Consider the following 27,706-nt stretch of genomic DNA (forward strand, 5'->3'; position numbering starts at 1 on the left):
CCGGACGCGCCGCTGCGCTCGCTCCGGCCTCGGCCCCAGCCACCCACCCCCTCGCCCTCCCGGGCTATTTCAGGCTCGACCCGTAAATAACACCCACACCTGTCGCCCAGCGCCTGTTGCCATAGGGACCCCGGGTATTTTAAGGGGACGCGGGGGGAGGCGGGAGGCTGTCCCGGGAGGAGGGCCTAGGGGCGGGGTTCTGACCCGGCTGGAGCCTGGGGGGACTTTTACCCCCTTAAGGGGCAAGCGTCTGAGCCGCGGGTCCCATCTCCAGGGTGGCCGGAGAGGGAGCGGGCCTGGCTGGGAATCTTAATTGCTGGGTCTGAGAGAGGAGGGGCCGGGGGGCTGGACTCCTGGGCCTGAGGGAGGAGGGGCTGGAGGCCAGGACTCCTGGGTCTGAAGGAGGAGAGGGTGGGGGCCTGGACTCCTGGGTCTGAGGGAGGAGGGGCTGGGGGTCAGGACTCCTGGGTCTGAGGGAGGAGGGGCTGGGGGTCTGGACTCCTGGGTCTGAGGGAGGAGGGGGCTGGGGTCTGGTCCCCTGGGTCTGAGGGAGGAGGGGCTGAGGTCTGGACTCCTGGGTCTGAGGGAGGAGGGGCTGGGGGCTGGACTTCTGGGTCTGAGGGAGGAGGGGCTGGGGGCCAGGACACCTGGGCCTGAAGGAGGATGGGGCTGGGGGCCAGGACTCCTGGGTTGAGGGAGGAGGGGCTGGGGGCCTGAACCCCTGGGGCAGAAGGCTGGGGCCCAGCTCCCTGGATCTTGATGGATAGAGCTGATTCTGGTGCTGGATGTCTTCAACTCCCCAGAAGTGAAAAGGGCTGGGTGTCAGGGGCACTGGAACCAGAGCCACAGTCCTCATCATTGAGTTTATTAGACAGGGCACCCCCGGGGGACCTTCCATGCAGTTTCAGGTCCCCCAGGGGCCAGGACGGGGACAGCCATGTGGAATGGCAGCAGGGCCTGATCTTCACCCCATCACCCCCTCCCTCAGCCCTTCTGCGCACAGGCCAGGTGGGACCCACCTTTCACCAACTCCTTGGTCCGTGGCTGGTTGCTCTGGTGCACCCTGGCCCTATCTGTCCACCCTGCTCTGGACGCTCACAGCGCCCTGTGCTGCTTGTATTGGAGCATGAGTCAATCTGGTGTGATTGTGTGTGTCTGTGTCTGGCTCTCCCACCAGGCTGGGGCAGGGGCGGGGTCCAGGAGGAACTCAGCTCCGTGTCCTCAACACCGCCCAGCCCAGGGCTGGGTGCACAGAGGCCTTAGATGTGCATTAGGTGATTGGATGAGTGGATGGACAGATGCAGGGAGGAATGGATGGATGCAGGGATGGATGGAGGGACAGAGGGATGGATGGAGGGAGGGAAGGAGGGATGGAAGGATGGATGGAGGGATGGATGGATGGAAGGGTGGATGGATGGAAGGATGGATGGAGGGAGGGAGGGATGGAGGGAGGGAGGAGGGCAGGATGATGGAAGGGTGGATGGAGGGAGGGAGGGATGGAGGGAGGGAAGGAAGGAGGGAGGGAGGGAGGGATGGAAGGATGGATGGAGGGAGAGAAGGATGGATGGATAGAAGGGTGGATGCATGGAAGGATGGAGGGAGGGAGGGAGGAAGGGTGGATGGATGGAAGGATGGAAGGAGGGAGGGAGGGATGGAAGGGTGGATGGATGCAGGGATGGATGGATGGATGGATGGATGGATGGATGAAGTAAGATGGTGACACACAGGCATGTCCTCCCAAGCTGTGCCCCATCAGGGAACAACTCCCTCTGCCTTCTCATTGGCCCGGCCACCTGTCTCCTGACCTGCAACTCGGAGATTACGCTGCCCAGCACCTGGAAGGCCCAGAAGTCCTTAACTGAGTTCCACCTGCTCCTTCCTTCCTCTCACTGGGTTTTCCCCGGGCCTTGACAGGGCCGAGAGGGGAACCAGAGCATTCTGAGCAGACACAGCCGGCGAGGCATGTCTGTCTGTCCTGCCTGAGTCCATCTTCCCCTCCTGGCCCACCTCCCACCATCCTGCATCTTGCGTGCTCTAACAGTTCTTGGTTCAGAGTGTATTTTTCTGTTTTCCATCCCCTTGCCCTCTTTTCCCAGAAAGGGTATGAACTTTCTTTGGTATAAAAGCTCTTATTATTTTCATGCCAAGAAGATGGGCTTCTCCCCGCCCCCCATACCCTGCCACCAAGCAGAGCTCCGGTCCCTACCACTGCACTGAGATGACCTCTTACCAGGTCAGACCTAGCAGTCCCCTTCTTGGCTCAGTTCTCAGCACGTCTGGCCACTTCCTCCTGGCCTCCGCCTACCTCATCGTCACCCCTTGTGGCTCCCTTTGCTACATCCTCTTCTTCCCTGTTGCAGATGTCCCTGAGGCACTAGCCAGGGTCACTTCTCTGTCCACCTTCTCCCCCTGGGTCACCTCATCCAGCCCCATGGCTTTCAATATCTCCTATATGCTGACGTTTCCAAAACTTATATTTCTAGCCATGGCCTCTCCCCCAGGCTTGCATATCCAACTGGTTACCGGATACCCAGACTTGGGTTTCTGGCAGGCATCTCCAACTTGACAGGTCTAAAGAAGGACGCTTGGTCCCTACCACCCAAATTCTGATTCCTTGCCCCCCGGGGGGAGAGGGGGGCCCTTCTAGGCAATAAACCACAGCATCATGTAATCTGTGCAAGCCCGATTAAGAGTTCCTCTTTCTGGGGCGCCTGGGTGACTCAGTCGGTTAAGCGTCCACTCTTGGGTTCAGCTCAGGTCATGATGTCACAGCTCGTGAGTTCGAGCCCCTCATTGAGCTCTGCACTGACAGTGCGGAGCTGCTTGGGATTCTCTCTCTTTCTCTCTGCCCCTCCCCTGCTTGCTCTATGCCTCAAAATAAATAAACTTAAAAAAAAAAAAAAAGAGTCCCTCTTTCTGTCAGTCTGACTTCTCATTCCTTCTTCGTCCTGCTACGTTCGCATCCCTCCCCACCACTGTGGGCTCCACCTGCAAAATCTGGGCCCCATTCCTCCATTTCTCTCTGTCCTCACTGACGCCACTTCGGTCCAGGCCATCGTCAGCCTCAGCTGGACAAGGACAACGGTCCCTAACTCCTTGTTTCCACGTTTCATTCCTAAATCTATTCTCAGCACAACCATGCCGTTCTGTTCTGTTGTTGTTGTTGTTGTTAAAAATAAAAGTATGATGTCATGCATGTGCTCAAAACCCTCTAAAGGCCTCCCGTGAAGTGTAGAATAAATGCAGATTTCTTTGCTAGACTACTAGACCCTACATGCTGGGCGCCCAGCCTGCGCTCTGACCTCACCCGGATTTGCTCACCCCTTGTTAATCTGCCTGCCGGGGGGGGGGGGGGGCTCCTCCCAAACCTGTACCCCCCCACCCCAGCTTCTGTGCTGCCTTTGGTGGCCCAAATGCTTGTCCTGTCCCATATCTGTCCAAACATAGGGCTCCCCAGGAGAGCAGGACCTTCATTCCTTAGGCCTAGCCTGGGTCTAGAACAGGTTGGTGCTCAATAAATACTTCTTGAATCCTGAAGACAAAACCAAAGACATGGGTCATTCCCATCCTGTCCGCTGTGCAAGCTTCCAAGTCTCCACGCTTCCTTCTGGGCATGTCTCTGGATCCTTCTCTGTAGATCCACCTCCCCATCTCTGTGTGGTTTTGTGTGTCTGAGACATCTCTCCTCTCCAGGTCACCCTCAGTGTCTTCAACTTTCCCTCATCCTTCCTTCCTTCCTCCCCCTCCTTCCCCTGCCCCCTCCCCCACTTCTCTCTCCTCCCCCGCTCCTGCCCATCTTCCACCTCTTTCCCGCTCTAGGTTTGGCCTTTGGACCTAGACTCCACTGCCGTAACCAGGCCTTCCTCCTCCCAGCAAACTCTCTTTTGACTCCACCTCTCCCTGCCCTTCTCTCCATGCATCTTCCCTACACTCAGTTCTCCTCTGACTCTTGCTAACTTGTATTCCTTTCCCCACACTCTCCACCCTCTCTCCCTGGAACTGTCCCCAGGGAGTTCCTCCCTGGCCCTCTGCCCTCCAGGCTCCCCCTCTTTCTAGTCTACCCACTACCCACAAGGTGCCTGAGGGGAACTCCCAACACCCAGCCTGATCCTGTCCCTCCTTTGCTCTACCCCTTTCTGCTGCCTCACTTTGTCATCGTCATCGGGACAGAGGCTGCCCCTGGGCACCACCAATTACCACCCCCTCCCCATTTGTGTCCGTGTCTGGCTTCCCACAAGACTGGGGGGCCTTAGAGGGCAGGGCAGGGTCTGAAGCATCTCCAACCCCCAGCATCGCCCTGCACAGGGCCTGCCACACAGGAGACCTTGGGAGATATTCACTGAGCAAAGGAAGGGACATCCACTAAGTCCTATGTGCTTCCTCCATCGTCCATAGCCTTCAAATGCATCCCCCTGCACCCCCACAGCCCTTGGTCAGCTCACCGGCCACATCCCACAGCACCAACCTCCTGTTCACCCCTTTCCCGAGTGGCTCCTTCTCACACCCACGTCCAGTCCTGCCCTTCTGCTGCTCAAAGCTGTCCCCCGTCTCCCCCCTACCCTCAGAATAAAGCCCAAACCCCACAGCCTGGAACTCCAGCACTTCTGACTCTGGTTTCTAGCTGCTTCTCTGACCTAACCACCACCACCACCACCCCTGTCCTCCAGCATCCCAGATCTCTGAGCCCTGTCTCCAGTACAGCATGCTATGTCGCCCCCCTGGCCTTTGCATGAGTCACCCCCTTCATCCCTTGGCAGATTCCTACTCATCCTTTTTAAACCTAGGCTGGGACTTATGTTCTCCAGGAAGTCTCCCTGAGTACAGCCCACTCCTGGGACTTGGTCACTCTGTTCTCCCCATTGTGGTCCCTGTCACAGCGCCCATCACCCTGCCTGGACTGCAGTTTTTGACGACTCCTCCTTGAGGGCAAGGAGAGGGTCTGTTTCATCTGGGGCAATCCTGATTCCAACATACTGCCTGGTGTGTTCACAGAGGCACAGAAATGTCAATGAGTGAATGGCTGAATTAATGAATGGATGAAACACAAATGTCTAAATCGCACCAGACACCATGCCTGTGCTTCAGTATTTTGTGTGATTATCTGCGTCCTCCCAGGAGTGTGAGTTTCAAGGGCCAGTCCCTGTGTTTGATGCTGAATTTCAGCCTGTCTCTGCCTCTCACTCTCCTCTTTGAGTTCCTGCCTCCCTTTTGTACTCCATTCATGTTATGCTCCCTTTGAAAGCCATTCCAGGGCCCCCTGCTGCCCTCAGAATAAAATCCAAACTCCTGATGTAACTTCTGAGGCCCTGGGCAGTCTGGCTCTGTTTACATCTCCGGCATCATCTTGGCCCATCTGCATCCAGCTCACTATGCCGTAGCCCTCCCTTAAGCTCTTCCTGCCCCAGGGCCTTGGCATATGCTGTTCTCTGGCTGCCACACTTCCAGCCTCACCTGGCTGGCTTCCTGTCATCCTTTCAATGTCAGCTAAAATATTTCTTCCTTTTAAACTGGGTTACCCATCCCTGACAGAACATTTTGTAGCATTTCAGACTTCTCCTGTGTCCTAACTGTACCTTGCTGCTTGTACACACAGTTCTTTGATTAATGTCTGTCTCCTGCACAAGATGCAAACTCTGTGAGGACGCTGGGGAGACCCTGTCTGTCTTCCTCCTTTCTGTAGGCTCAGCATCTGGCACAACGCCTAGTGCTTAGGTGCACAAATAAATTTCGGATAATGAATGAACCAGTCACTCTGTTCGCCTGTTTATGTTCCCTCTCCAGCGCCTTCCTGGTACACAACAGGCACTTAATAAACCCTTGTGGAATAATGAATGAAAAAATGAATGAATGCCCACATCCACTCTTCGTTACTTTGCCTTTCTGCCTGCCTTCTCTTTACCTTTCTGTCTCTTTACAAAGGGCATATATATAGTTTGTAGGTATAACTATATATTCGTGTGTTATGGGCCCCTCTCCAGGAGTTGGGCCGGGCTGGGCTGGGAGTCCCTCCCTCCCCCACCGCCCCGCCCCCACATGCACACAGCAAAACATTAAAAAGAAAACATCTCAAAACTGCAAAAAAACTCCACAGCCCTCCCCCCGCCCCGCCAACCCACAAAAAAAAAAGTAAATAAATAAAACACGACGCCCCCTCCCGACGGCTGCCTCCCTCAGGGTCCCCGACCGGAAGGCGGGGCGCGGGGAGGGCCACGCAGTTCTCCAGCGCGCTCGCGGGGAGGGGGTCGCCCCCGCCCCACCCCGGCAGCCTCGTTGCACGCGCGCCCGCGCACGCGCCCCGGACACGCCCCCTCGGCGCCCCCCGGCGCGCCCCTACACCGGCGTGGTTTTCCTGTTGAGCGTGTTGGTGTTGGAGGCGGCGGCCTCCTTGGCCAGGGTCCCGGGGGCTGGCGCCGCGGGCGCAGGCGGGGCGGGGGCGGGCGCGGCGGGCGGCCCGGTGACCGTGACCGTGACCCCGCCGCCCGCCTCCTTGGGGAAGGCATTGTGCAGCGTGAGGAAGCCGGGCGCCCCCCCGCGGTCCCGCTCGGCGCCCGCCCCGCCGCCGCCGCCGCCCGCGCCCGCCGCCGCGCCGCCGTACGCCCCGCCGGCTCCGCCACCGCCGCCGCCGCCGCCGCCGGCCCCCGCCAGCCCCGCGGCCACGCTGCCCTTGGACGGGTCGCGGCTGAGAGTGTACATGGAGATGTCCGTGGAGGCGAAGCCCGGGCCCCCGGCGCCGCCGGGAGACGCGTCCCGCGACGGCGACGGCTCGCTGGAGCGGGAGCTAGAGCGGGAGCGGCGGCGGTAGCGGAAGCGGTAACTGGGCAGACGGAGGATGGCCGAGGGGCCGCTCCCGCCACTGCCGCCCGCGCCCCCGCCGGCCTTGAGCAGGTCCGAGCGAGACTGGCAGTGCGCCTCGCGGCTGCGCTCGATGTAGATGTTGACGGCCAGCACGCCGATCACCTCGGCCAGGATGAACGACAGCCCGCCGAAGTAGAAGGACCAGCCGTACGAGTAGTGGTTCTTCTTCTCCTCGTCCCGCTTCGGACCCGGCTCGCCCGCGTTGGCCGAGATGTACACGATCACGCCGATGATGTTGCTCAGGCCTGGGCGGGGACGGTCAGACGGGAGCCTGGAGGCCACCCCCGGCCCCGCCCCCGCCCCGCCCCGCCCGTCCCAGCCCGGCCCCAGGTGCCCTGAACTCTTCCAGGGCTGCCCCGGGCCCCGCCCCGGCTGGTCTAAGCTCCACCCCCGGACGGTGTAGGCTCCGCTCTAAGTGCTCCCTGTCCCGTCCCAGGTGCCCTGAACTCCTCCGGAGCTGCCCAGGCCCCGGAAATCGTCTGGTCTAAGCTCCACCCCCTGGCGGTATAGGCCCCGCCCCAAGTGCCCCCTGTCACGCCCCATACGGCCCCTTCCAGTCCCAAGTGCTGTAAACTCCTCCCCACCTGGCCCAGGCCCCGCCCCAAGTGCTCCCTATCCTTACCCACCAGTCCCAGCCCCGCCCCAGGTTCCCGGAACTCCAACCCAGCTGGCTCAGGCCCCGCCCCTTCTGGCCTAAGCTCCACCCCCAGGTGGCATAAGCCCTGCCCCAAATGCTCCCTGTCCTGACCCGGACGGTCCATGTCCTGTCCCAGGTTTCTAAATTCCTCCCCGGCTAGCCCATGTTCCACCCCGCATTGGTCTAAGACCCACGCCCCGGTGGTGTAGGCCCCCTCCCCAAATGCTCCCTATCCCGCACTGGATGGTTCCTGTCCTGTCCCAGGTGCCCCGAACCCCTCCCAACCTGGCCCAGGCTCCGCCCTGCGCTGGTCTAAGCTCCACCCCCAGGTGGCATAGGCCCCGCCCTAGATAGTCCTCACCCTATCCCAGGTGTCCTACACTCCAACCAAGAGGTGCAGACGCCGCCCAGGCGGACCTAAGTCCCACCCCAGGGCGGTGTAGGCCCCGCCCCTGTTGGTCTAAGCCCCAACCCCTGGAGGTGTAGGCCCCACCCCGAATAGTCCCTGCGCGGTCCCAGGTCCTCTAAACTTCCCCCTGCCCCAGCTAACCCAGGCCCTGCCCCAAAACAGCCTAGTCTGGACCACGCCCCAGCCCCACGGCCCTAGGCGGTTCAGGCCCTGGCTGGCCCGAGTCCTGTCACAGATGGTCTAAACTCCTCCCGAGTTGATCTAGGGCCCACCCCTAGAGGGCCGAACTCCCAGTGAGCCCAGGCCCTGCTTAGTCTGGTCTAAACCCTGCCTGTGATGAGGTGATCCCAGCCTGTGTTTACAGGCCCTACCCTGGCTGGTCTAACTCTACCCTTAACGTTATAAAGCTGGGTTTTCTCTTGGGCCCTATGCTCCTTTAAACTCTGTTAATGAGGTACTTCTGTCTGATTCTCTAGGCCCGGTACCTTGCTGATGTAAACTCTTCATGGTATTAACCCAGACTGGTTATCTAGTCTAGGCCCTCCCCCTGCTGGTCTAAAATTCGTCTTTACTAGAGCACGTTCACACACACCCACCCACCCGTCTACCCTAAGCCCGCCTCCAACTTGTCAAACCCCGCCCCCTGCGGGTCCCCTCTTACTCCTGGCCCCCGCCTTTCTAGTCCTCTGGCTCAAAAGCATATCTTGACCCACCGCCAAAGCACACCCTGCTCTTTATGCTAAATCCTTCCCCTTCTCCGAATTCTGCCCCCTGGAATTTCCGAGCACTACTCATTTCATGTAGAAAAGCGGGGGAGGGAGGAGGGAGAGGAGCGTGGGGAGCCTCACTCCAAGTTGGTCTGGATGGTTTTCCAGCACCAGCCTCTTCTTGGATCCACCAAGGTCCACGAGGCCCCGCCCCCTAAAGCAGGTTCCTCCCCCTCTATCTGCAGCCAAATTACTTTCTCCCGGTCCCGCCCAGTCCTCGGATGCCAGCCCCACCCATCAATCCCCAAGATCCCGACTGTCTCAAGGCCCCACCCCCTTCACCAAGCCCCGCCCCTTCCGTCTCCATAACCGCGCGGGTTTTGGAACCTAAACTCCCGGCAATCCCGATTACGCGCTAGACACCTGTCAGTGCTGGGTTGTTCCCCTCCCCCCCCACTCCGAAGACGGCGCTAAGGCGACACCTACCTTGCCCAGCGGGTGGCGATGGAGCTTAGGAAGAGCCTAGGAAGGCTCTAGGCACCCACAGGCGCCTGGGGCAGGGTGGCTTTGAAAACGCGCCGGCACACACACACACACACACGCACACACACACACACACGCACACACGCGCGCGCGCGCACACACGCACACACGTGTGCGCGCGCGCGCGCAGGTGGGCCGCCCCAGCCGGCCGCCCCCTCCCTCTGCCTCTCACCTGCTGCCACGAACAGGATCCCTGCGCCCAGAATGATGTTCCTCTTGGATTTGTAGACCCGGGAGGCCGCCACGCACACGCCCCCGAGCAGCAGCAGGATGGCGCTGAGGATAGGAAAGATGCTGGAGGCCCGGACGACTCCTGCGAGGGAAAGGAGGGGAGAGAGAGGGTGGGGAGCCAGGGAGTCAGATGCGGCCCTTTGCTCCCCTCACCAGTTTTCGTCTCCGCTTCTCTCGCTGGAATCCTCCCATTCTCTCTCTCTGCCTGTGTTCTGATTATTTCGTTTTTTGTTTCATTCTCTCCCCTTTAAAATTTCTCTATTTCTCGGTCTCATCTCCTCTCCCGCCTTTTTCTTCGTCCTTTTCTTTCTCCCTCGGGCTATTTTTCTCTCTCCTGGCGTATTTATTTTTCTTTTTCCTTTCTCAAAATCACTCTCCCTCTCTCTGAACTTCTCTGTGACCCCTCTCTCTTTCTCTCTTTGCCCTCCTTCTCTGCGTATTTCTTTCCTTTCTCCAGATCTATCAAATCTCTTAATATCTTATCCACCACCCCTTTCTGCCTGGCTTCATGTCCCTCTTTGGGCTCCCCTCCTTTCCTCCCCTTCTGTGTCACCCCCATGCTTCTGCTTGGCTCCATCTATTGCTCCGGTCTTGGCTTGTGTGTGTGTGTCTGTCTTGTCTGTCTTTCTCTCTGCAGTCTTTCCCACCCACCCTCCAAACCACAGCAAACGGATTTTGCGATTTCTGAGCTGGCTGAGGCCGCAGCCAATCATAATTCAGGATTTGCCGCGTTCTCGGCGTAGCTACCAATCGCATCACCGGCTTCCCCAGCCTGCTCGAGAGAGTGGCCAGTCCGCGCCGCAGATTGCCTCACGGCCCAGGGCGCACTGGCCAATCCCAGCCCAGACACAGACAGCCAGTCACAGAGCAGTGTTGCCAAGGGCGCCGAGCAGCAAGGCGGCCAATCCCCTCCCAGGATCCCCCATCAGCCCGCCTCGAGGTGAGAGGAGGGGGCGGGAGAGGGATCACTGAGCCAATAGGGAGCCAGAGGATCTCAGCATCTGGATTTGGATTGGCTGACAAGTTCATCTCCGCGTGTCGATCTAAGTGCCGCTCCCCAGCCCCCTCTCCGCTCTCTAGGCGCCCCTCCCCGTCCCAGCAGCGCCCCCACTCTGACCCAGACCCCCACGTACGGAGCAGATACTCCGCGCTGTCATGGTCGTAGTCCGTGTCCTCCGGGAAATGGTTGATCTTCACGCAGACACCTCTTTTCAACCCTGGAGGGGGATGGGGGTGATGGTGGGGGGTGTACTTAAGAGTTGGGGGAACTCCCCTGTGAGAAACGACCCCCTCTTCCCCAAATCCCTTCTTCCTTCTGGGCCTATTGAGAGACAGGACATCCTGGCTCCTGGGCCTGTCAGCGTCGGGGACAAACTTTCAACCTCTCTGGCCTCGGTTTTCCCACCAAAAAAGAAAAAGAAAGAAAAACCCACGCAACACTCGCTAAAAGGCCACAAGGACCCTTGCCCTGCAACCCGAGCTAGGACATTCAACCTCTCTGGCCTTCTGCCTACCCCTAAGAAAGAAGGTGCTGGTTTCGGCAATGTCAAGGCGCTCTGCAACTCTGAACTCGACGGGTCTGAAAATGCGTGAGAAAACCAAGGAGGGCACAGAAGGGGAGGACTACATTTCCCATGAGGCTCCATGGAGTCTTAAATCCAATTGTGAACGCTCAGCCCCAGTGGATCATGGGAGTTGTAGTCTCTTCTGTTCTGCCTCTAGGGAAAGGGATTCCGAGCCTCTTACCTGGAATCCTCGGAAAGTTGGAGTGGCTGGAACAAGTAGAGGCATTCGAGGAGGTATGCCTCTAGACGTCATGCAGTCTTACCCCCTTCTTCCATCCCAGACTCCTCATCCTCACACCCTTTGGGGACCCGTCTTCTCTCTCACTTTGGGGACTTGGGGACGGTTCCTATTCTACTACCTCTAGCACACGGCTGGAGATTGATATGTAAGTATAAATATAAATACACTTAGTTTCCTCGATTCTCCAGGCTCCTTTCAACCTCCAGGCCTTTGCCCATGCTGTGGATTCCGTTCACATTCTTCACTGATGAAAAACTTACCCTGCAAGTGGGAGGCTCACAGGGTACCTGTTTGAGGAAGCTCTCCCTGTGCGCGCGCACGCCTCCTACCAAAGTTGGGTCAGTCTCCCCCTCCAGGAGAGCGGAGTTCCTCCGGGAACAGCGCCCTGCGATACCCCTCCCCCTCCCTTTTTTTTTTTTTTTTTTTTTTTTTTTTTTGGCATGCATAGGGTTCATTTATCAGCTCCTTCCTCAGCAAACTGGGAGTTTCTGCAGGGGGAAAGCATGGGGTCTGATTCCTCGTGTGTCCCTAGCATTGCCTGGCACAAAGGAGGCCTCAAGAAATGGGTGTTGAATGAATGAATGAAATTATGAATGAATATAAGGATAGCAGAAGGGGAGGCTGGAGGCAGAAGATGGCAGGGAATGGAGATAAAGGAAAGGATTGGGAAGAAGGAATATAAGGCAGTGAGTAATTCCACTAATCGCTAACACTTGCTAAGTGCTTCCTAGGTGGATTAACTCCCAAGAGTCCTATGAAATAGATAATGTTATTGGTGCTGGGCAGTGGCCAAACGTTGGGAATTGGAGCCACGCTGCTTGATAATGAAACTCGACGCCCTCGTGTCCTTATTCTGTGACCTTGTTGGTATTACTGAGGCCAATTGGCTTCAATCCTTTCACCTATAAAGAGGGGATGATAGGACGTATGTCATGGGGTTGTTGTGAGGATTGAATCCAGGTAAAGAGATTTAGCACTTTCCATAGAACATAATTAAGTGCTCAGTTGATATCAGTCGATATACCCATTGTCCAGATGAGGAAGCAGAGACACAGAAAGGATTCATCAATTCACAGCTGATGGGGGGAGGGGTGGAAGCAGAATTAAAACACACAGCAGTTTGCCCTACTGGAATATAGGCTATGGGCTGTTCACCACTGTATCCCGAGCATCTACAACAATGCCTAGCACTTAGTAGGTGCTTAATAAATGTTTTTATGAAAGAATGATTGAATGGGCCCAAGCACTTGAAAAGAGGCTCCACATCACTCATCATTAGGGGAATGCAAATCAACACCACAATGAGGTACCACATCATACTCCTTAGGATGGTTACTACTTAAAAAAAAAAAAGTAAAACAGAAAGTAAGCGTTGGTGAGGATGAGAAATTGGAATCCTTGTGCACTGTTGGTGGGGGTGTAAGATGTTGCAGTTGCTACAGAAAACAGTATGGAGATTCCTCAAAAGATGAAAAACGATATCACTATATGACCCAGCAATTCCACTTCTGGGTGTAGACTCAAGAGAATTAGAAGGCAGGGTCTCTAAGAAATATGTTCACACCCATATTCACAGCAGCGTTATTCACAACAGCCAAAAACAACCGAAGTGTCCACTGACAAATGAATGGATAAACAGAATGTGATCTCTACGTATAATGGAATATTATTCAGCCTTAAAAAGTAAGGGAATTCTGACATGTGTTGCCACATGGATGGACCTTGAGGACATTACGCTGAGACAAACCAGTCATAAAAATACAAATATTTGTACGATTCTATTTATATGAGGTCCCTAGAGGAGTCAAATTGATAGAGACAGAAGGTAGAATGGTGGGTTCCAGGGGCTGGGGGAGGGGGGATGGGGAGTTCTTTAATGGGAGCGGTTTCATTTTGCAAGATGGAAAGAGTTCTGGAGAATGGGTGCACAGCCATGTGAGCATAGTTAACACTAACTGTACTCTACGCCTGAAAACAGTTATGATGATACTGTTTAATGTTATGTTTTGTTATGTTATATTTTACCACAATTTTTTTTAAAAAGGAATGAATGATTGATTGATTATATACCTCTCAAGCGCAAGTCTTATCAATATTGATAAGTCTTATCAATATTGATATTACATCAATAATTGATTGATTATATATATTGTTATGTTTTGTTGTTATATTTTACCACAATTTTTTTAAAAAAGGAATGACGGGGCACCTGGGTGGCTCAGTCGGTTAAGCGGCCAACTTCACCTCAGGTCATGATCTCGCCCTCCGTGAGTTCGAGCCCCGCGTCGGGCTCTGTGCTGACAGCTCAGAGCCTGGAGCCTGTTTCAAATTCTGTGTCTCCCTCTCTCTGACCCTCCCCCATTCATGCTCTGTCTCTCTCTGTCTCAAAAATAAATAAATGCTGAAAACAAATTTTTTTTAAATAAAAAAGGAATGAATGATTGATTGATTATATACCTCTCAAGCGCAAGTCTTATCCATCAGCCCATGCATTATGGTGTGGTAGGTAAGACTGTGGGTTCAAGTTCTCTCCTTTTCTTGAATGGGATCACATCACTTCTCTCAAAACATGAATCATAATTAATTAATTAATCATAGACCCTCTCAACAGATTAGTGATGACAGCAGTAATGATAACTAGTAGTTACTGAGGGCTAACCACACACCAGGCACCTGTCCAAGCATCTGACAGGTATTGACGCATGCGATAATTATGACTAGTCCCAGGGCTACTGGACAGTAACGATATCCCCACTTTACAGATGAGGAAACTGAGGCACAGAGTGGAAGAAGTTGCTCGGTCCCATGTAGATGGTAAATCATGGGGAGATTAAGTGCAGCTGAACTTCAGGGGGCAGACGTATTTAAGGCAGGGGAGCACGGTGGCTGTGGTGGCCAGGAGCACGGACTCTGGACTCACATTCCCTGGGCGGCCACTTCCCAGCTGTGTGGCTTTTGGGCACTTGAATGCCCCTGAGTCTCAGCCTCCTCCTATGGAAAATGAGGACAATGATATGACCTCATAGGGTTTGAAAAGTGTTCAGTGAAATACAGAGTTGAGTGCAGAATACAGGGGGCTGTGCAGCATGCATCTGTGTATCATCTGACCTGACGGGGCTGAGCCAGGAGGTTTCATGTGCAGGGATGGCAGTGATGTGTCCCTGGGTCCCCCCAGAGTCTGCGTAGCACAGACCTTGGTGGGGTGGGTGTGAAAGGGCTGGGTGCTGCAGTGAGGACATGTGGGGATGTGGGCTCCAGCCTGCTCTGACCCTCACATGTTGGGTGGCCATGTGGCTGACTCACTTCCCTTTCTGACCATCAGCGTCCTCCTGTGACAAACTCGAATGGTCATAATACCTTCCCCCCTTGGCACAATTAGCAGAATTCGGTGAGATAAGGCATGAAAAGTCCTGAACACAGGGGCTTCAGATAACCTGCTCCAATAAATGGAGCTGTGGGTCCATTGAGGCCTGACAGGCGGCTTTTGGGCACCAGAAACGTGGCAACTGAGGTGAGGTATGAACATAAAATACGCACCAAATTTCAGACTTAGTATTAAAAAAAAAGCATAATATTCCATCAATAATACTTTATATTGCTTACATATTAAAATGATAATATTTTGGCTATGCTCGCTTAAAGAAAACATATTATTAACCTTTATATTGATTTATTATAAATTTATAATTTCTATTTTTTAAATTATATTCATTGAACCTTCTCCCTTTTCCTTGTTTGAATGTAGCTCCTGGAAAAATTTAAGTCATATATGCATTTCTGTCGGGGAGTGCTGGATCAGAGAGGCTGGGGCTTCTGGGCTATCAAGGAAGGGGAAGGGGGGCGCCTCAGGGCAGTCACCTGAATTCTGAATAATAATTAGAAGAAGAACTACAACAAAATGAAATTACATAATCTAGCCCTTACTCTGTGCCTGCTGGCCTTTTAAGTGCTTTACAATGGTAGCTCACTGAATCCCTCTGAAATCCCTATGGGTTGGGGGAGGGAGACTATTCCAATCCCCATTTCACAGATGATGGAAAGGAGGAACAGAGAGGTTAAATATGTGGCCCTAGGTCACCTTGCTGTGCGTGACAGACAGGAGGTAAACCCAATCAGCCTGGTCCTAAAGTCTGCCACCCTCAGTCACTCCATCTACCGCATCTGTCGGGGAGACTCACAGGGACATGGGAATGAGACCCCAAGTCGCCGGGGAAGACGGTGCCTTCAGGAGGCAATGGCTCAGGGGGTTCGCTTTCTACATTCCCAGGTCCCCGATGGGCTGGGGGCTGATGGATGCATTGTTCTGTTCTCCTAGGAGATAAACCAGACCTGGATTCAAGTCCAGACTCTAGTACATACTGGTTGTGTGACCGTGGGAAAGCCACTCGGCTTTCTCTGAGCCTTAGCTGCCATTTCTAGAAGGTGGAGATAACAGGGGTCCGTATGAAACAGGCTTATCGTGGGATTTCAGCGGCCAATAAATGACAGTTACAGTAATAATAAAGCCAGCCTTCGTCTACACCCTCCTTAAGACACCTGGACACTTGCTTTGGTTTCCAGGACACCCGCTTACCTCATCTTCCCCAAACCTCCACAGCCCCTGCTTCCTGGGCTCCTTCGCAGGTGCTCTCATCTCTGTTAACAGTGGACTAGCTCAGGCTGCAGCCCTCAGCTAATTGGTTTGTTTCCTTCCTCATTCTCTAGGTGACCTCATCCATCCATATGCAATGACCCCCTCCCATTTATATCTCCCGCCCAGACTGTCCCCTGAACTCTGGCCTCCTCAGTCATATCACTAACACCCTAGACCAGGGGTCAGCAAACCACAACCTAAGGGTCAAACCCAGCCTGCCAAAGCCAGTGAAAGAATGGGTTTTATGCTTTCTGAGTGATTGAAAAAAATACATATATCAAAGGAGGCTATTTCGTGGCACGTGAGAAAGATATGAAAATTCAGAAGCCGGTGTCCGTGCACGAGTTTAACTGGAACGTGGTCTCTCTCCTTCACTCGCGAGTGGCTGTGACAGGGACCGGAGGGTCCACAGACCCTAAAATACTGACTGTATGGCACTTTTCTATGCTTGCCCCTGTCCCAGGTGATAGCTCTAGTAGGCATCCTAAATTTAGCGTGGCCAAAACAGCTCATGATATTGCTTCTCACAATAAATTAGATCAGAGATGATAAAATAAAGGAAACAAAACCCCCGCTGTTCCACCCTTTGGGTGCCCCCCCACCCCCATCCCGCCCCGTTCTCAGTCTCCCACAGCCTTGGGAGCAGTGACTCTCAACTAGGGGTGAATTTATTCCTAGACCAGAGACAGTTGACAATTTGGGTTGTCACGACTTGGGGACTGCTCCTGGCATGGAGAACGTGGAGGCCAGGATGCCGCTAAGCAGGACGGCCCCCACAACACGGAGCGATCCACACCAAAGTGTCAACAGTGCTGAGGTTGGGAGATGCTGTTTTAGAGATTCCTCTCTCTCTCTCTCTCACATCCCACAGCCACCCTGCCACCGCTTTAGCTTTGGGACACGCTCTGAATTCAAATCACTTCTTCAACTCCACGGCTCCCCCTCCAGAAAAACCACCTCCCGTTCCCCCTCTTGCCTGCCTGTTCGCCTTTTGTCTCTCAGTGTAAGTCAGTTCTTGTTTCTCCTCTGCTCAGGAACCCTGGTCCCAGGACCTAGAACTCGGGAGACAGGGTCTGTTGTCTCTTCAATTGCCCCATCACGTCCCCTTCACTCACTCTGACCACACACACAGGCTCCCACCTCAGGGCCTTTGCACTGGCTGTATCTTTCCTCCAGAGAGTCACATGGCTCTGTCTCTCACTTCCTTTAGACCTCCACTCCAGGGTCACCTGCTCGGCAAAGCCTGACCTAGTCTCCTCACCTGCAACTTCACGTAAGTGTCCTAACACATTCCATCCCCTCCCCTGTCCCCCTTAGCGCTGAGTGCCATCTAATACCCTGAAACTTTTGCTTACTTATCTTTCTGATTATTTGTCTGTCGTTCTGGAATATAACACATACAAATCCAGGGATCTTTTGTTTTTCACTGCTGTAGCCCCAGAATCAAGAACAGTGCCTGGCACATAGTATAAAGTCAATAAACATCGGTCATTGGACGGATGAACGAATGAATGAATGAATGGTAGTTTTACTATATGCCGTACACTGTCCTAGGGTTTCAGGATGCCAACTTCCACATGTGGCTGGTGCCTGGTGCTTGGTCAGACCAGTGAAAGGACATGGACTGCACGCCTGGTCTGAAGGAGCGCATGCCGCTTGGGCTGGCCCACCGTGGCCCCTGCACAACGAGGCTGCACAACGTCCACTGGTTCAAACAAAGCTGGAAATCAGATTTCCAATGTGAAGTCTCCCTATTTTTAAACGTTGGCAACTGATTCAGATTTGGGTTTCAGTTTTAAATGCTTGGCACACCAGACAAAGCTTATCTGCACATCACTTCCCTTAGACCTGAGTTCTCTTGGTTCTGCCCCCCATCACAGCTGGGCGACCTTGGGCAAGTGGCTTAACCTCTCTGAGCCTCAGTCTCCTCATCCCCCAACGGGAGGGTGCACCTGCCTCGCAGAACTAAACGACGGACCATTGCGCTGCACTCCTCGCTCACGCAGAAGGAGAGCTGTGAGGCTCAGGGGGGTGAACAGACAGCGATCACAGGGGACAGACACACGGTGGGGCATAGTGGGCCGGGACCCCAGGTCTCCTGCCTACCCAACCCCCACCCCCAGCGCCTCTGTGCTCTGCAAAGCTGAGTGGGAGGGAGAGGGCAGGTGAGCCAGCGGAGGGGAGGCAGAGGGCCCTGAGCAGGCAGAGCAGGACCCAAAGACACAGCAGAGATGGAGACTGGAGGACGCAGTGGCCTTAGGGTCCAGAAATGGGGCCTGGGAAGAGGAGGAAGAGGAAGCGGGTGTGGCGGAGTGGGGATGAAGCAGAGCAGTGTGGAGAACAGAGGAGGCCGAGGGCCGGGATGGGAGGTTGGCGGAAACCCTAAAGGGGAGAGGCAGACAGGGCCGGAGTCTACAGGAGGTGAAGGGGGGGCGAGGGTCAGGAGCTCTGACCTGATGGGGCACGACCCACCGTGACGTCTGGGGGACAGCGAGGAAGAAGGGGCAAGGGGGTGGGGGTGTGGGGAGAGGCGCAGGGGCGCGGGGAGGATGGTGGAGGGTGGGGGGAGGAAGTGAGACTGCCCAGGAGAGGGACGGAGGCTCCACACACCGGGTGGGGGGCAAGCGAGGAGGAATTGCAGAGGGCTTGCAGAGGGCGCAGCGGAGGAAGGAGGCAGAGGGAGGGACGGGAAGGGGCAGGAGGGTGTGTGTGTGGGGGGGGGGGGATGCAGGCCGGGATCCCAGCAGGGAGGGCGGGCGCGCGGGCGCCCACCGCGCAGGGGAGAGGTCCGGAGGAGGGGAGGAGGGGCGCGAGGCGGCCCCCCCCCCCCACATACCCTACCTTCCAGGCAGCATATCCTCCAGAGCCCCGAGTGGGTGAGGCCGCCGGGGTCCTTCTTCTCCGAGGAGCCGCTGCCCCCGCGGTGGGCCGGCGCGTCGTCGCCGGCCGTGAGGTTGGTGGTGTTGCAGATGAAGGCGCGCGTGTACAGCCAGTAGTCGGTGCTGATGGCGATGGTCATGAGGCCGAAGGCCGCGAAGGCGCCCACCGTGGTCAGCACCACCTGCACCCCCTTCTCGCACCAAAGGCCCCTCTCCTCGTTCCAGCGCTTCAGCGACTCCAGTTTGACCACGGGCAGCCGGGGGGCCGTGGGCCACCACCGGGGCAGCGGGGGCGGGGCCGTGCCGGCGGCTGGGTGGGGGGCACAGCGCAGGCAGAAGTGGGGGCCCGGGGCCGGCCGGGCTGGGCTGGGGGGGGGGGCGGCGAGGAGGAGGCGCGCGCCGGGGAGGGGGTCAGAGGGCGGCCATGGTCGCCGGCTGGGGGGGGGGGCGGGGAGCAGATACAGGATTAGTGGAGAGGCACGGTACCTCCCCCACCGCCGCCCCCACCCCACAGAGCACCCCCCACCATTTCCCGGGGGCCGGAGAAACTCCTTCCACCGTGGTTCCCCCTGCCTCCCTTTTCTCTGAAAAAGTCTCCCTCCTCCCGGGGCAGTCTTCCCACTTAATCCCACTGGGAGAAGTCGCCCCCACCCCCACCACAGTTCCTGCCACTGTACATCCTCCCGGGCCCTCCCGCTCCAACCCCCACCCCCACCCCTCCCCCGTCCTCACCTTCCCCAGAGGCCAAGCCACCCCGCACTTTAGCCCCTGGGCTCCCCCTTCCAGAGGAACCCCTCTCCCCTCCCTCCCTCATGTCCTACAAGACCCGCATCACCATCCTTGTTTCATGCAGTGCTGCCCGGCTCCCCAAGTCCCCTGAAAGTTTCACCTCCTCACCTACTACGTCCTCTACTCAAGAAAAATAAACCTCTCCATCTCTCAGCTAAAAAAACAAAACAAAAAAAAACCCCAACCTCTTCCCAACTAATCCTCGCTGTTTGCACAACTGAGAACCACAGGGTGACCACCACTGCCACCCTCGACCCCCGCAGTCTCTCCTGCATGGGAACCCGCTTCCCCACTCAGACCCCTGAGTCTCTGGACCAAGCTTCTCAACCCCAATCCCTCAGTCGCACCTGGAAATCACCAAAGGATCTTAGACACCAGGATACCGGTGCCCCACCTGAACCCCACCTGAGCAATCCCCATTTCATTGGTCTGGGGTGTGGCCCTGAGCATCTAGGTTTTTAAAAGTTCCCCTGGGGGGATTCTCGTGGGCAGTCAACACCTCGCACCGGACCGTCTGGTTTGGAAGAATGCCCCCAGCTGCATCACATCCACTCCACAGCCCCCACGGTCTCCCTTGGACCACCTCCCATCTCCTACGTGTCTTGATCTCCAGGAACACCTCCCCACCCCCCACACACACACACTCCTTTTGCTTAAAGAAGTCTTTGAGTCTGGCCCCTACTGTCTCTACAACTTAGGCAAACTCATCACTGCCATCACTTTCTCCTCCTCCATTAAGAAAAATTTCCTCCATGGGCTCCTTAGAGGAGTACTCACAGGAATCCTCCCCCCAGACCCCCAGTGCCTCTCCATTCAGGAATGGCTCAGTGTTTGGCCTGAGCTCCCACTGCTGTCCAGGGAGCTCCCCGCCCCCTCTGCCCAGCTTCTCCTCTGCCCCTTCCACCATCTCCCACTGCCTGAAAATCCCCTGACTATACCCCTTGCTGCCGGTTATCTTTATCACACCGATGAACACCCCCCCCCCAACTCTACATCTCCCCAATTCACTTGGACCTCCTACTCTCCTCAACTTACAGGAACCTCTTCCCCCTTCCCTGACTTCTCTCACATCATCAAGAATCCCCTTCCTCCACCAACATCTCATCTACTCAGGAAAATTCCCCAGATGAATCCTCACCAACTTCCCTTCTTGGGACACCCCCCCCCGCCCCCCCCCCCCACACACACCCTTTCACCTGTGCAGGGACATGCTGTATAGATAACTCTACTTTCTTCCAAATTTACATGGACCCCCCCCCCGCATAGTCAGTACCCCTTAGAAAAATTTCATCCACGAGGCTACAACTCTTTTAGTTACACATAACTGTACACTCTGCAACCCCCATGTCTGTTCATTCCCCCCCAGGCACAGCATGCCCACCACCACACCCCCAGCCCTCCCTTCCAGGCAAGCGACCCTAACCCCCTTCCACCACTCACTGTTTCCTAGACTTCTTCCCCAAACCCCCAGTTACAGTTAAGAGCCTGGGAGCCAACAGGGGAAAACAGAAGAAACCCTGGGTCCTAGCATCAGGGTGACCTTGGCCTTTTCCACCCCCATCAGCTGGCCCCGCCTGGGTCTGCTCTTAGGAGGGGCTGCTGAAAAAGGTTGTCTATGGGGGGTGTCTCCATGGCAACTGGGCCTAGTGCCCCACACGAGTGTTCCCTCCCCCACCTCCACTCAGCTGCCCACACGAAGCCCCTACCGTCCCCTTCATCAGCCCACTGGACACTCATGCCCCCCAGCCCCTGTCCTTGGTTCTGGCCCCTTCCTCCTTCCTCTCCAGACAGATGCCGAGTTTCCTCTTCTTATCTACTGGCTCCTTCTCCCCCATCTGTGCCCCTCACCACCAGCACCACCACCTCAACTGTCCTAGCAAATCTCTGCTTCCCCCCCGGAGTGATCCCATGACCCCGAGGTGTACCCCTCCCCCAGCTGGGCCCCCCACAACCCAGGATCAGCAGGGGATGGAAACGGGGTAAGTGAGGGAAATTCTCCCATCAAAAAAAGATTTGAAGATCTTTTCATTCTGTCGATTTGAGGGGCAATCTGTTTGGTTTTAGGGACTCTTCCTTTAGTCCATCTGTCAGCGGCAGCAAAGAAGGAGGGAGCAGGGGACCCCCAATTCTAAAGCTTCCGGATATGACAGGGGTCACCAGCCCTTCTCCCTCTGAAGGGGCTGGCTCCTTCCTCCAGAATTAGGGGGGTCACAGAACCTTCCTTGTACATCCACCCACCTCCGATTAATAAAAAGATCTGTCTCACCTCTGTTAACGATAGGTCAACTCTCCGATGCACTGGGGAGGGGGACGATGAGCCCCCCTGCCTGCACCCCCCCCAGAAAAACCCTGGTGGCTCCCAGTTCTCACTGCTCCCCCTCCCCCAGCAGCGAGGGACCCAGGCGTCCGACCTGGTTGGGGGTGTTGAGGTGGGAGGGGAGGCTGAGGGGCTGCTCTTAGCTCGGGCCCCAAGGGAGTGGGGGTCGGGATGAAAAAAAAAAAAAGGTGAGGAGACAATTTGGTTCCCGTGTCGCTGGGTAAAGTGCGGAGCTGGAGGACGAGAGAGGGAGGGAGGAGGGAGGGAGGGGGAGGGGAGCCGCTGGGGATGGGGGAGCCACAGAGAGGAGGTGGGGGGAGGGAAACGATTGGGGGGCAGGGTCTGGGTGGCAGAAGGAAGCTGAGGGAAAAGAGAGAGAGAGAGACCCAGAGAGGGAGGGAGAGAGACACAGAGAGACAAGGAGAAGCGGAAAGAGAGAAACCCAGAGACTGTGAAACAGAAATGGGGGAGGGAGAAATTTGGGGGAGGCAGCGGCTGGTAGCAGAAGGAAGTTGGAGAGAGAGACACACACAGAGAAATATCCAGAGAGAGAAGGGGACAGAGACAGAGACACAAAGAGAGAAACCAAGAGACTGGGGGACAGATGGGGGATGGGGTAAGGGAGAGGATGGGGGGGGGTCAGGATGGGATAACAGAAGGAAAGAAGAGACAGGGACAGAGTCATCCAGAGAGGGGGAGGAGAGACAGATGGGGAGAGACAGACAGAGACTGAGGATGGGGGAGAGAACGAAACAGAGAAAGGGAGAGAGAAATTGGGGGGTGGGGGCAAGGTCTTAATAGAGAGAAGGATGATTTAGAGAGAGAAAAATGGAGAGAGAGAGCGGACAAGAGAGTGAATAATAAAAGAAATTTAGGGGAGAAGGTTCTGAGTGGCAGAAGATGCCTGGACACAGAAAAGCCGGTGCAGAAGGAAAGATAGAGATAGGTGGAGAGAGCCTGCCTGGGAGAGACCCCGGGAACGAGAGACAGAGAGAGACTGAGGAGGCATCAGAAGGAAGCTGGAGGAAAACAGGAGAGGGGCCAGGCTCCGATGGATGAAGGAGGTCAGAGATCCAGGACACCCGCGCCCCCTCCCCCACCACATCCCCAGCCCCCATCCCTGCCCCCATCCCCATTCCAAAGCCACCACCCCACCCCCACTAGCCTCCTTCTCTCCACAGCATCGCTTTTCGCCGCCACCGCCTCTTCCTGTCGCCATAGCAACAGGATCCAGGCGCCCAGCCAAGGCTAGCAGCGGCGCCGGAAATAAGGGGAGGGCCTTTCCAAAAGGACCCCAGGAGCTGTCCCCTTTCCCCAAATCCAAGGGAAAGCTCAACTTCCCGGGCCTCCTCCCCACCCCACCCCCACAACTGCCAAGGGCAAAGAGCCCCTGAAAATAAAATTCTATTCAATTTACCAGGATAGCAAGCCCTTTGAGTTTCACCAATATATATATTTTTTTAATTTTCATTTCACCCTCTACCTGCCCCTAGCTCAAAGAGTTAGATTCCCGCCCCCCCCAGACGGGGACTGGCATGAGGGGGGAAACAGAGTATGAGAAGCTCGGGTGGAAATATGCCTCAAAGAAATCTGCCTGGGGTTGGGTGGGACAACTTTGCAAGTTTTAAGAATAATGATGGTTGGAGTTACAGAACTAGCCAGTAGCCAGGGGGTGGGAAAATCTGAGATGAGAGTCAGAAAGTTTGGTTTTGGACTCAAATCTCAGAGATGGCCGTAGCCACCCTGTGACCTTGGGCAAAACATTTCCTCCTTTCTAGACTCGGTGATTATGGGAACAAAACCCCCCTCCAATTAATCGAGAACATCGGTGAGACAAGGTCTTGCACACTGCTCTACACTAGCAGTTTGTTCCGGGCTGTGACCTCAGGCAAATGGTATCCAAAACCAAAAGCTGGCCATGACCACAGACTTGGGCTAGGCAGTTTGCAAGCTTCCTTGTCTCCCAGAATTCTTACGGTATCCTTGCAATGTGGACGCTGACATTCCCATATTACAGATGAGCAAACTGAGGCCTGGAGATGTATCGTGATTTGCCCAAACCACTCAGGGAATAAAAGGCAAAGTTGGAGATGAAGCAGTTTCTTTGTGGGGGTTGACAGGGGTGGTCAGCAGTGGGTGAACTTCAGAGCCACTTAACATGCTGTTTTGGGGGAACAGGTCCTCCCTTTTGGGGACTGGTGGAGACAGAGAAAACCTGTGTTCCCCACTCATCCAATCCGCTCCCCCAGAGGAGCCAGAGCCTTCTGTACACAGCATCTCACATTTCCAATGGAGTTTCCAGAGGTCAGATTACTTAATTCTCACCATGCCCCCCACCCAGGAGATGGGGGGGGGGAGTTTAGAGAGGCATTCTGACACCCCTGGTTTAGAAGTAAGGAAGCACCAGCCTCAAGGGAAGGGGCCTGGAATTCATTCATTCGAGAATTATTTGTCCCTCTTCTGCTCTTTTGCCAGGGAGAGGGACGCAGCTGTGCACAATAACGGTAACCGACATAAATTGAACGCTAAATATTACGGACTCAAAGTCATTTGCAGGCATCGACTTGGTCCTCCAGCTTCTGCGGTTAGCCCCCATTTTCAAGACGTGTAAACTGAGACAGAGAGGTAAGCACATCAGGAAGGTAGGAAGTGCGGTGGCAATGAGAGCCAGGGCTTCAGATCCCAGAGCCTGCGCTGTTTTCTCTGCTAAAAATAAACAACAAAAAACAGAAACCTTCAAAGGGTGAACACAACGATGAGGGTAATAAAACAAGCCAGGGTTTCTAAACCTAGAACCAGTGATGCTAGCTGGGTATTTCTCTGGGGGAGAAGGGGGTGGCATCCCAGGCCACTTCAGAATGTCCACCAGCATCCATCCACAGACTCTACCCACCAGATGCCAGGAGCAAGGGGTATAATAAAAAGAACTCAGGGGTGCCCGGAGGGTGGCTCAGTCGCTCTTAATTTCAGCTCAGGTCATGAACTCAGAGTTCTTGAGCTCGAGCCCTGCATGGGGCTAGGTGCTGACAGTGAGGACCCTGCCTGGGTTTCTCCTTCTCTCCCTCCCTCTCTGCCCCTCCCCTACTCACCCCTCCTTCTCTGCCCCTCCCCTACTTGCCCCGTCCCCCTCCCTCTCTCTCTCTCAAAATAAATAAATAAACTTAAAAAAAAAAGAATTTAGTCTGTCCCACCTCAAATCTTGTTCCTTATTGGAAAAGCCTTTGAATGTTTTTAGCTGTTTCTTCTCTTACTTCCTAAATAAGGAAGTAAATAATAATTATCTTCTGAATGTGTCAGCATTATACATTCTAGATTCCTTTTCTCTGATAGATAAGGATTTAACTCATGTAGACCTCACTTTTCCCTTCCTTCCTCCCCATATAAATATTTTTAGTTCTTCTACTGGTTAATTTTGAGGCAGTAAGTGATAGACTATTTACATCATGATTTCTTGCCTCAGAGACCATATATCTGGTTTCTTGTCAGCAGCTTTATTGAGATAGAATCCACATACCATACAATTCACCCAAGAAAAGTGTATATAACTCAATGGCTTTTCGTGTAATCATAGAATAGGGCAACCATCAAGTTTAGATCCATTGCAGAACATCCTTCTTAGCCCAAGGAGTAACCTTGACTTGGTCATCGTCCCCATCGCCCAGCCCCCCACACCCTATCCTAGCCCTAGGCAATCACTATGCTACTTTCTGGCTGTATTGGTTGGCCTGGTCTGAACATTTCATATCAATGGAATCACACAATATTTGTTTATTTGTGTCTGACTTTTTACTTAGCACAATGTTTCCAAGGTTCACCCATGTTGTAACATATATCAGTACTTCATTTCCTTTTCTTGATGAATATTATTCCATTGTAAGGATACATTATGTTTTACTTATCCATCGGGTATTTGGGTCGTCATTTTGGCCGTTGTACACATACTGCCGTGAACATTTGTGAGTTTTTCCATGGACATATGTGTTCACATCTCTTCGGCATGTACCTAGGGGTGGAATTCTGCCTCCTCTGTTTACTTGTCCTCTGGAGAAATGAGATATCACCTCTGGACTTTGTGTTGTAAGATACAAATGTTAGACCCAGTGGTCAACCCTTCTGTCCGTGGAAGGACCCCTCAGAAGTAGTGTCACTGAAGGTGCAGGGATTTTTTTTTTATTTGTTTGTATTTTAATTTCTTTTTATTTTCTATTAATTAATTAGTTTATTTATTTATTTATTTATTTTGATAGACCCAGTGACCAACTTTTCTGCATGGAAGGACCCCTCAGAAGGAGTGTCACAGAAGGTGCAGGGGGTTTTTTTGTTTGTTTTTTAATTTCTTTTTATTTTCTATTAATTAGTTAGTTTGTTTATTTTGATAGACCCAGTGACCAACCCTTCTGTTCATGGAAGGACCCCTCAGAAGGAGTGTCACAGAAAGTGCAGGGTTTTTTTGTTTTTTAATTTCTTATTTTTTTTAATGTTTATTTATTTTTAAGAGAGAAAGAGAGAGACAGAGTGTGAGCTGGGGAGGAACAGAGAGAAAGGAAGGTATAGAATCCAATCAGAAGCAGGCTCCAGGCTCTGAGCTGTCAGCACAGAGCCTGACAAGGGGCTTGAACTCACAAGCTGTGAGATCATGACCTGAGCTGAAGTCCGATGCTTAACCGACTGAGCCACCCAGGCGCCCCTGGAAGGTGCAGGTTGTGGCCTCTTTCAGATCTCATTTCTAAATTTGCTTATAAAGTCATGTCACATTATCCAAGGTTTCCCGTAGGTTTAACCTAGAGACCTGTAGGCTGTCAACTCAGAGATAAGTCTGCTAAGCCCCTAGCCTAGAGAAGGTCCTCCACCCTTACTTCCCTTGATCCCATGTGGTTGGCAGAACTCCAAAATGACCCCTAAGAAGATCCTAAGATTCCTGCCCACCCCCCCCCACCCCCCGCGGTATACACCCTGTAGGATCCCCTCCCTTTGAGTCTGGGCAAGACTTGTGAGTAGGGTGGGGTGTCATTCCCGTGATTGGGTAACATTATATGGCAAGGTGAAGGGATTTTGCACATGTAATTAAGGTCCGCAAATCAACTGATTTGTAGTTAATCAAAAGGGAGGTTATCCTGGGTGGGCCTAACCTAATCAGGCGATCTCTTTTCAAATGGTCGAGAACTCAGAGAGATTCAGAGCAAGGGATTCTCCTGCTGTCCTGCAGGAGCAAACCCAAACCGCCCTGCTCCAGAGAGGGCCATCTGAGGATGCCATCTGCTACCAAGAGCACAGAAACGTCAGTCGTATGACCACAAGGAAATGATTCCTATCTCCCGGAGGGAGCTTGGGAGTGGATCTCTCCCTAACTGAACTCCCAGATGAGGACACAGCCAGTTGGCATCCTGACTGCAGCCTTGGGAGACCCTGAGCAGAAGACCTCCCTGCACTGTGCCGGGTTCCTGAGCCATGGAAAGTGTCAGATAGATAAGAAATAGATGCTGCTTTAAGCCACGGCATTTGTGTTTTTTGTTACGCGGCAATGGGTAACTGAACGACTCTGTAAAGCAGGCTGCACTGTGAAGGTTGCTATGGATGCTCAGCCAGTGTTGCGTTAATGCCCCCTCTCCATAACTCCCTGGCCATCACTCCCAACAACCAGCCAGTCCCCATGTGCAGGGCCCTCTCCTCCCTGGATTCCAGCCTTGTCTTATGCCATCCTCACAACTGCCTCCCACAAACAGAGTGGATTCCCCTACTCTGCCCAGCTCCTTAGCACTTTTGAGGTTCCTGAGTGTGGCCCCCCGGCCCGGAATCTCCTTCCATCTCCAACATGAAGGTTCAACTGAAATGCTTCTTCCTCCAGGAAGCCTTCCCTGACTTCCCAAGGCTGCATCAGAGGAGACAGCTGTACCTCGCCC

At 54.5% G+C, this 27,706-nt stretch overlaps 1 protein-coding gene and 1 long non-coding RNA gene across 2 annotated transcripts; one reads left to right on the plus strand and one right to left on the minus strand.

The window, feature by feature from the left end:
* Positions 1–3,885: 3,885 nt before the first annotated feature.
* Positions 3,886–19,128, minus strand: CACNG8 (calcium voltage-gated channel auxiliary subunit gamma 8). The gene is made up of 4 exons (XM_019436700.2): positions 18,663–19,128; positions 10,516–10,599; positions 9,324–9,464; positions 3,886–7,100 (listed from the first exon to the last, which is right to left on the minus strand). Exons 1-4 carry the CDS (start codon positions 18,838–18,840, stop codon positions 6,331–6,333), a joined length of 1,173 nt encoding a protein of 390 aa, XP_019292245.2. The 5' UTR covers positions 18,841–19,128; the 3' UTR covers positions 3,886–6,330.
* Positions 19,129–22,467: 3,339 nt separating this feature from the next.
* LOC109259289 (uncharacterized) lies at positions 22,468–27,050 on the plus strand. The gene is made up of 3 exons (XR_008423325.1): positions 22,468–22,870; positions 24,282–24,431; positions 27,013–27,050. It is a non-coding gene; the product is annotated as an uncharacterized LOC109259289 (long non-coding RNA).
* The last annotated feature ends 656 nt before the right edge of the window (positions 27,051–27,706 follow it).

This window comes from Panthera pardus, unplaced genomic scaffold (assembly GCF_024362965.1).
Source record: "Panthera pardus isolate Hobbes unplaced genomic scaffold, ASM2436296v1 HiC_scaffold_18, whole genome shotgun sequence".
Classification (NCBI taxonomy): Eukaryota; Metazoa; Chordata; class Mammalia; order Carnivora; family Felidae; genus Panthera; species Panthera pardus.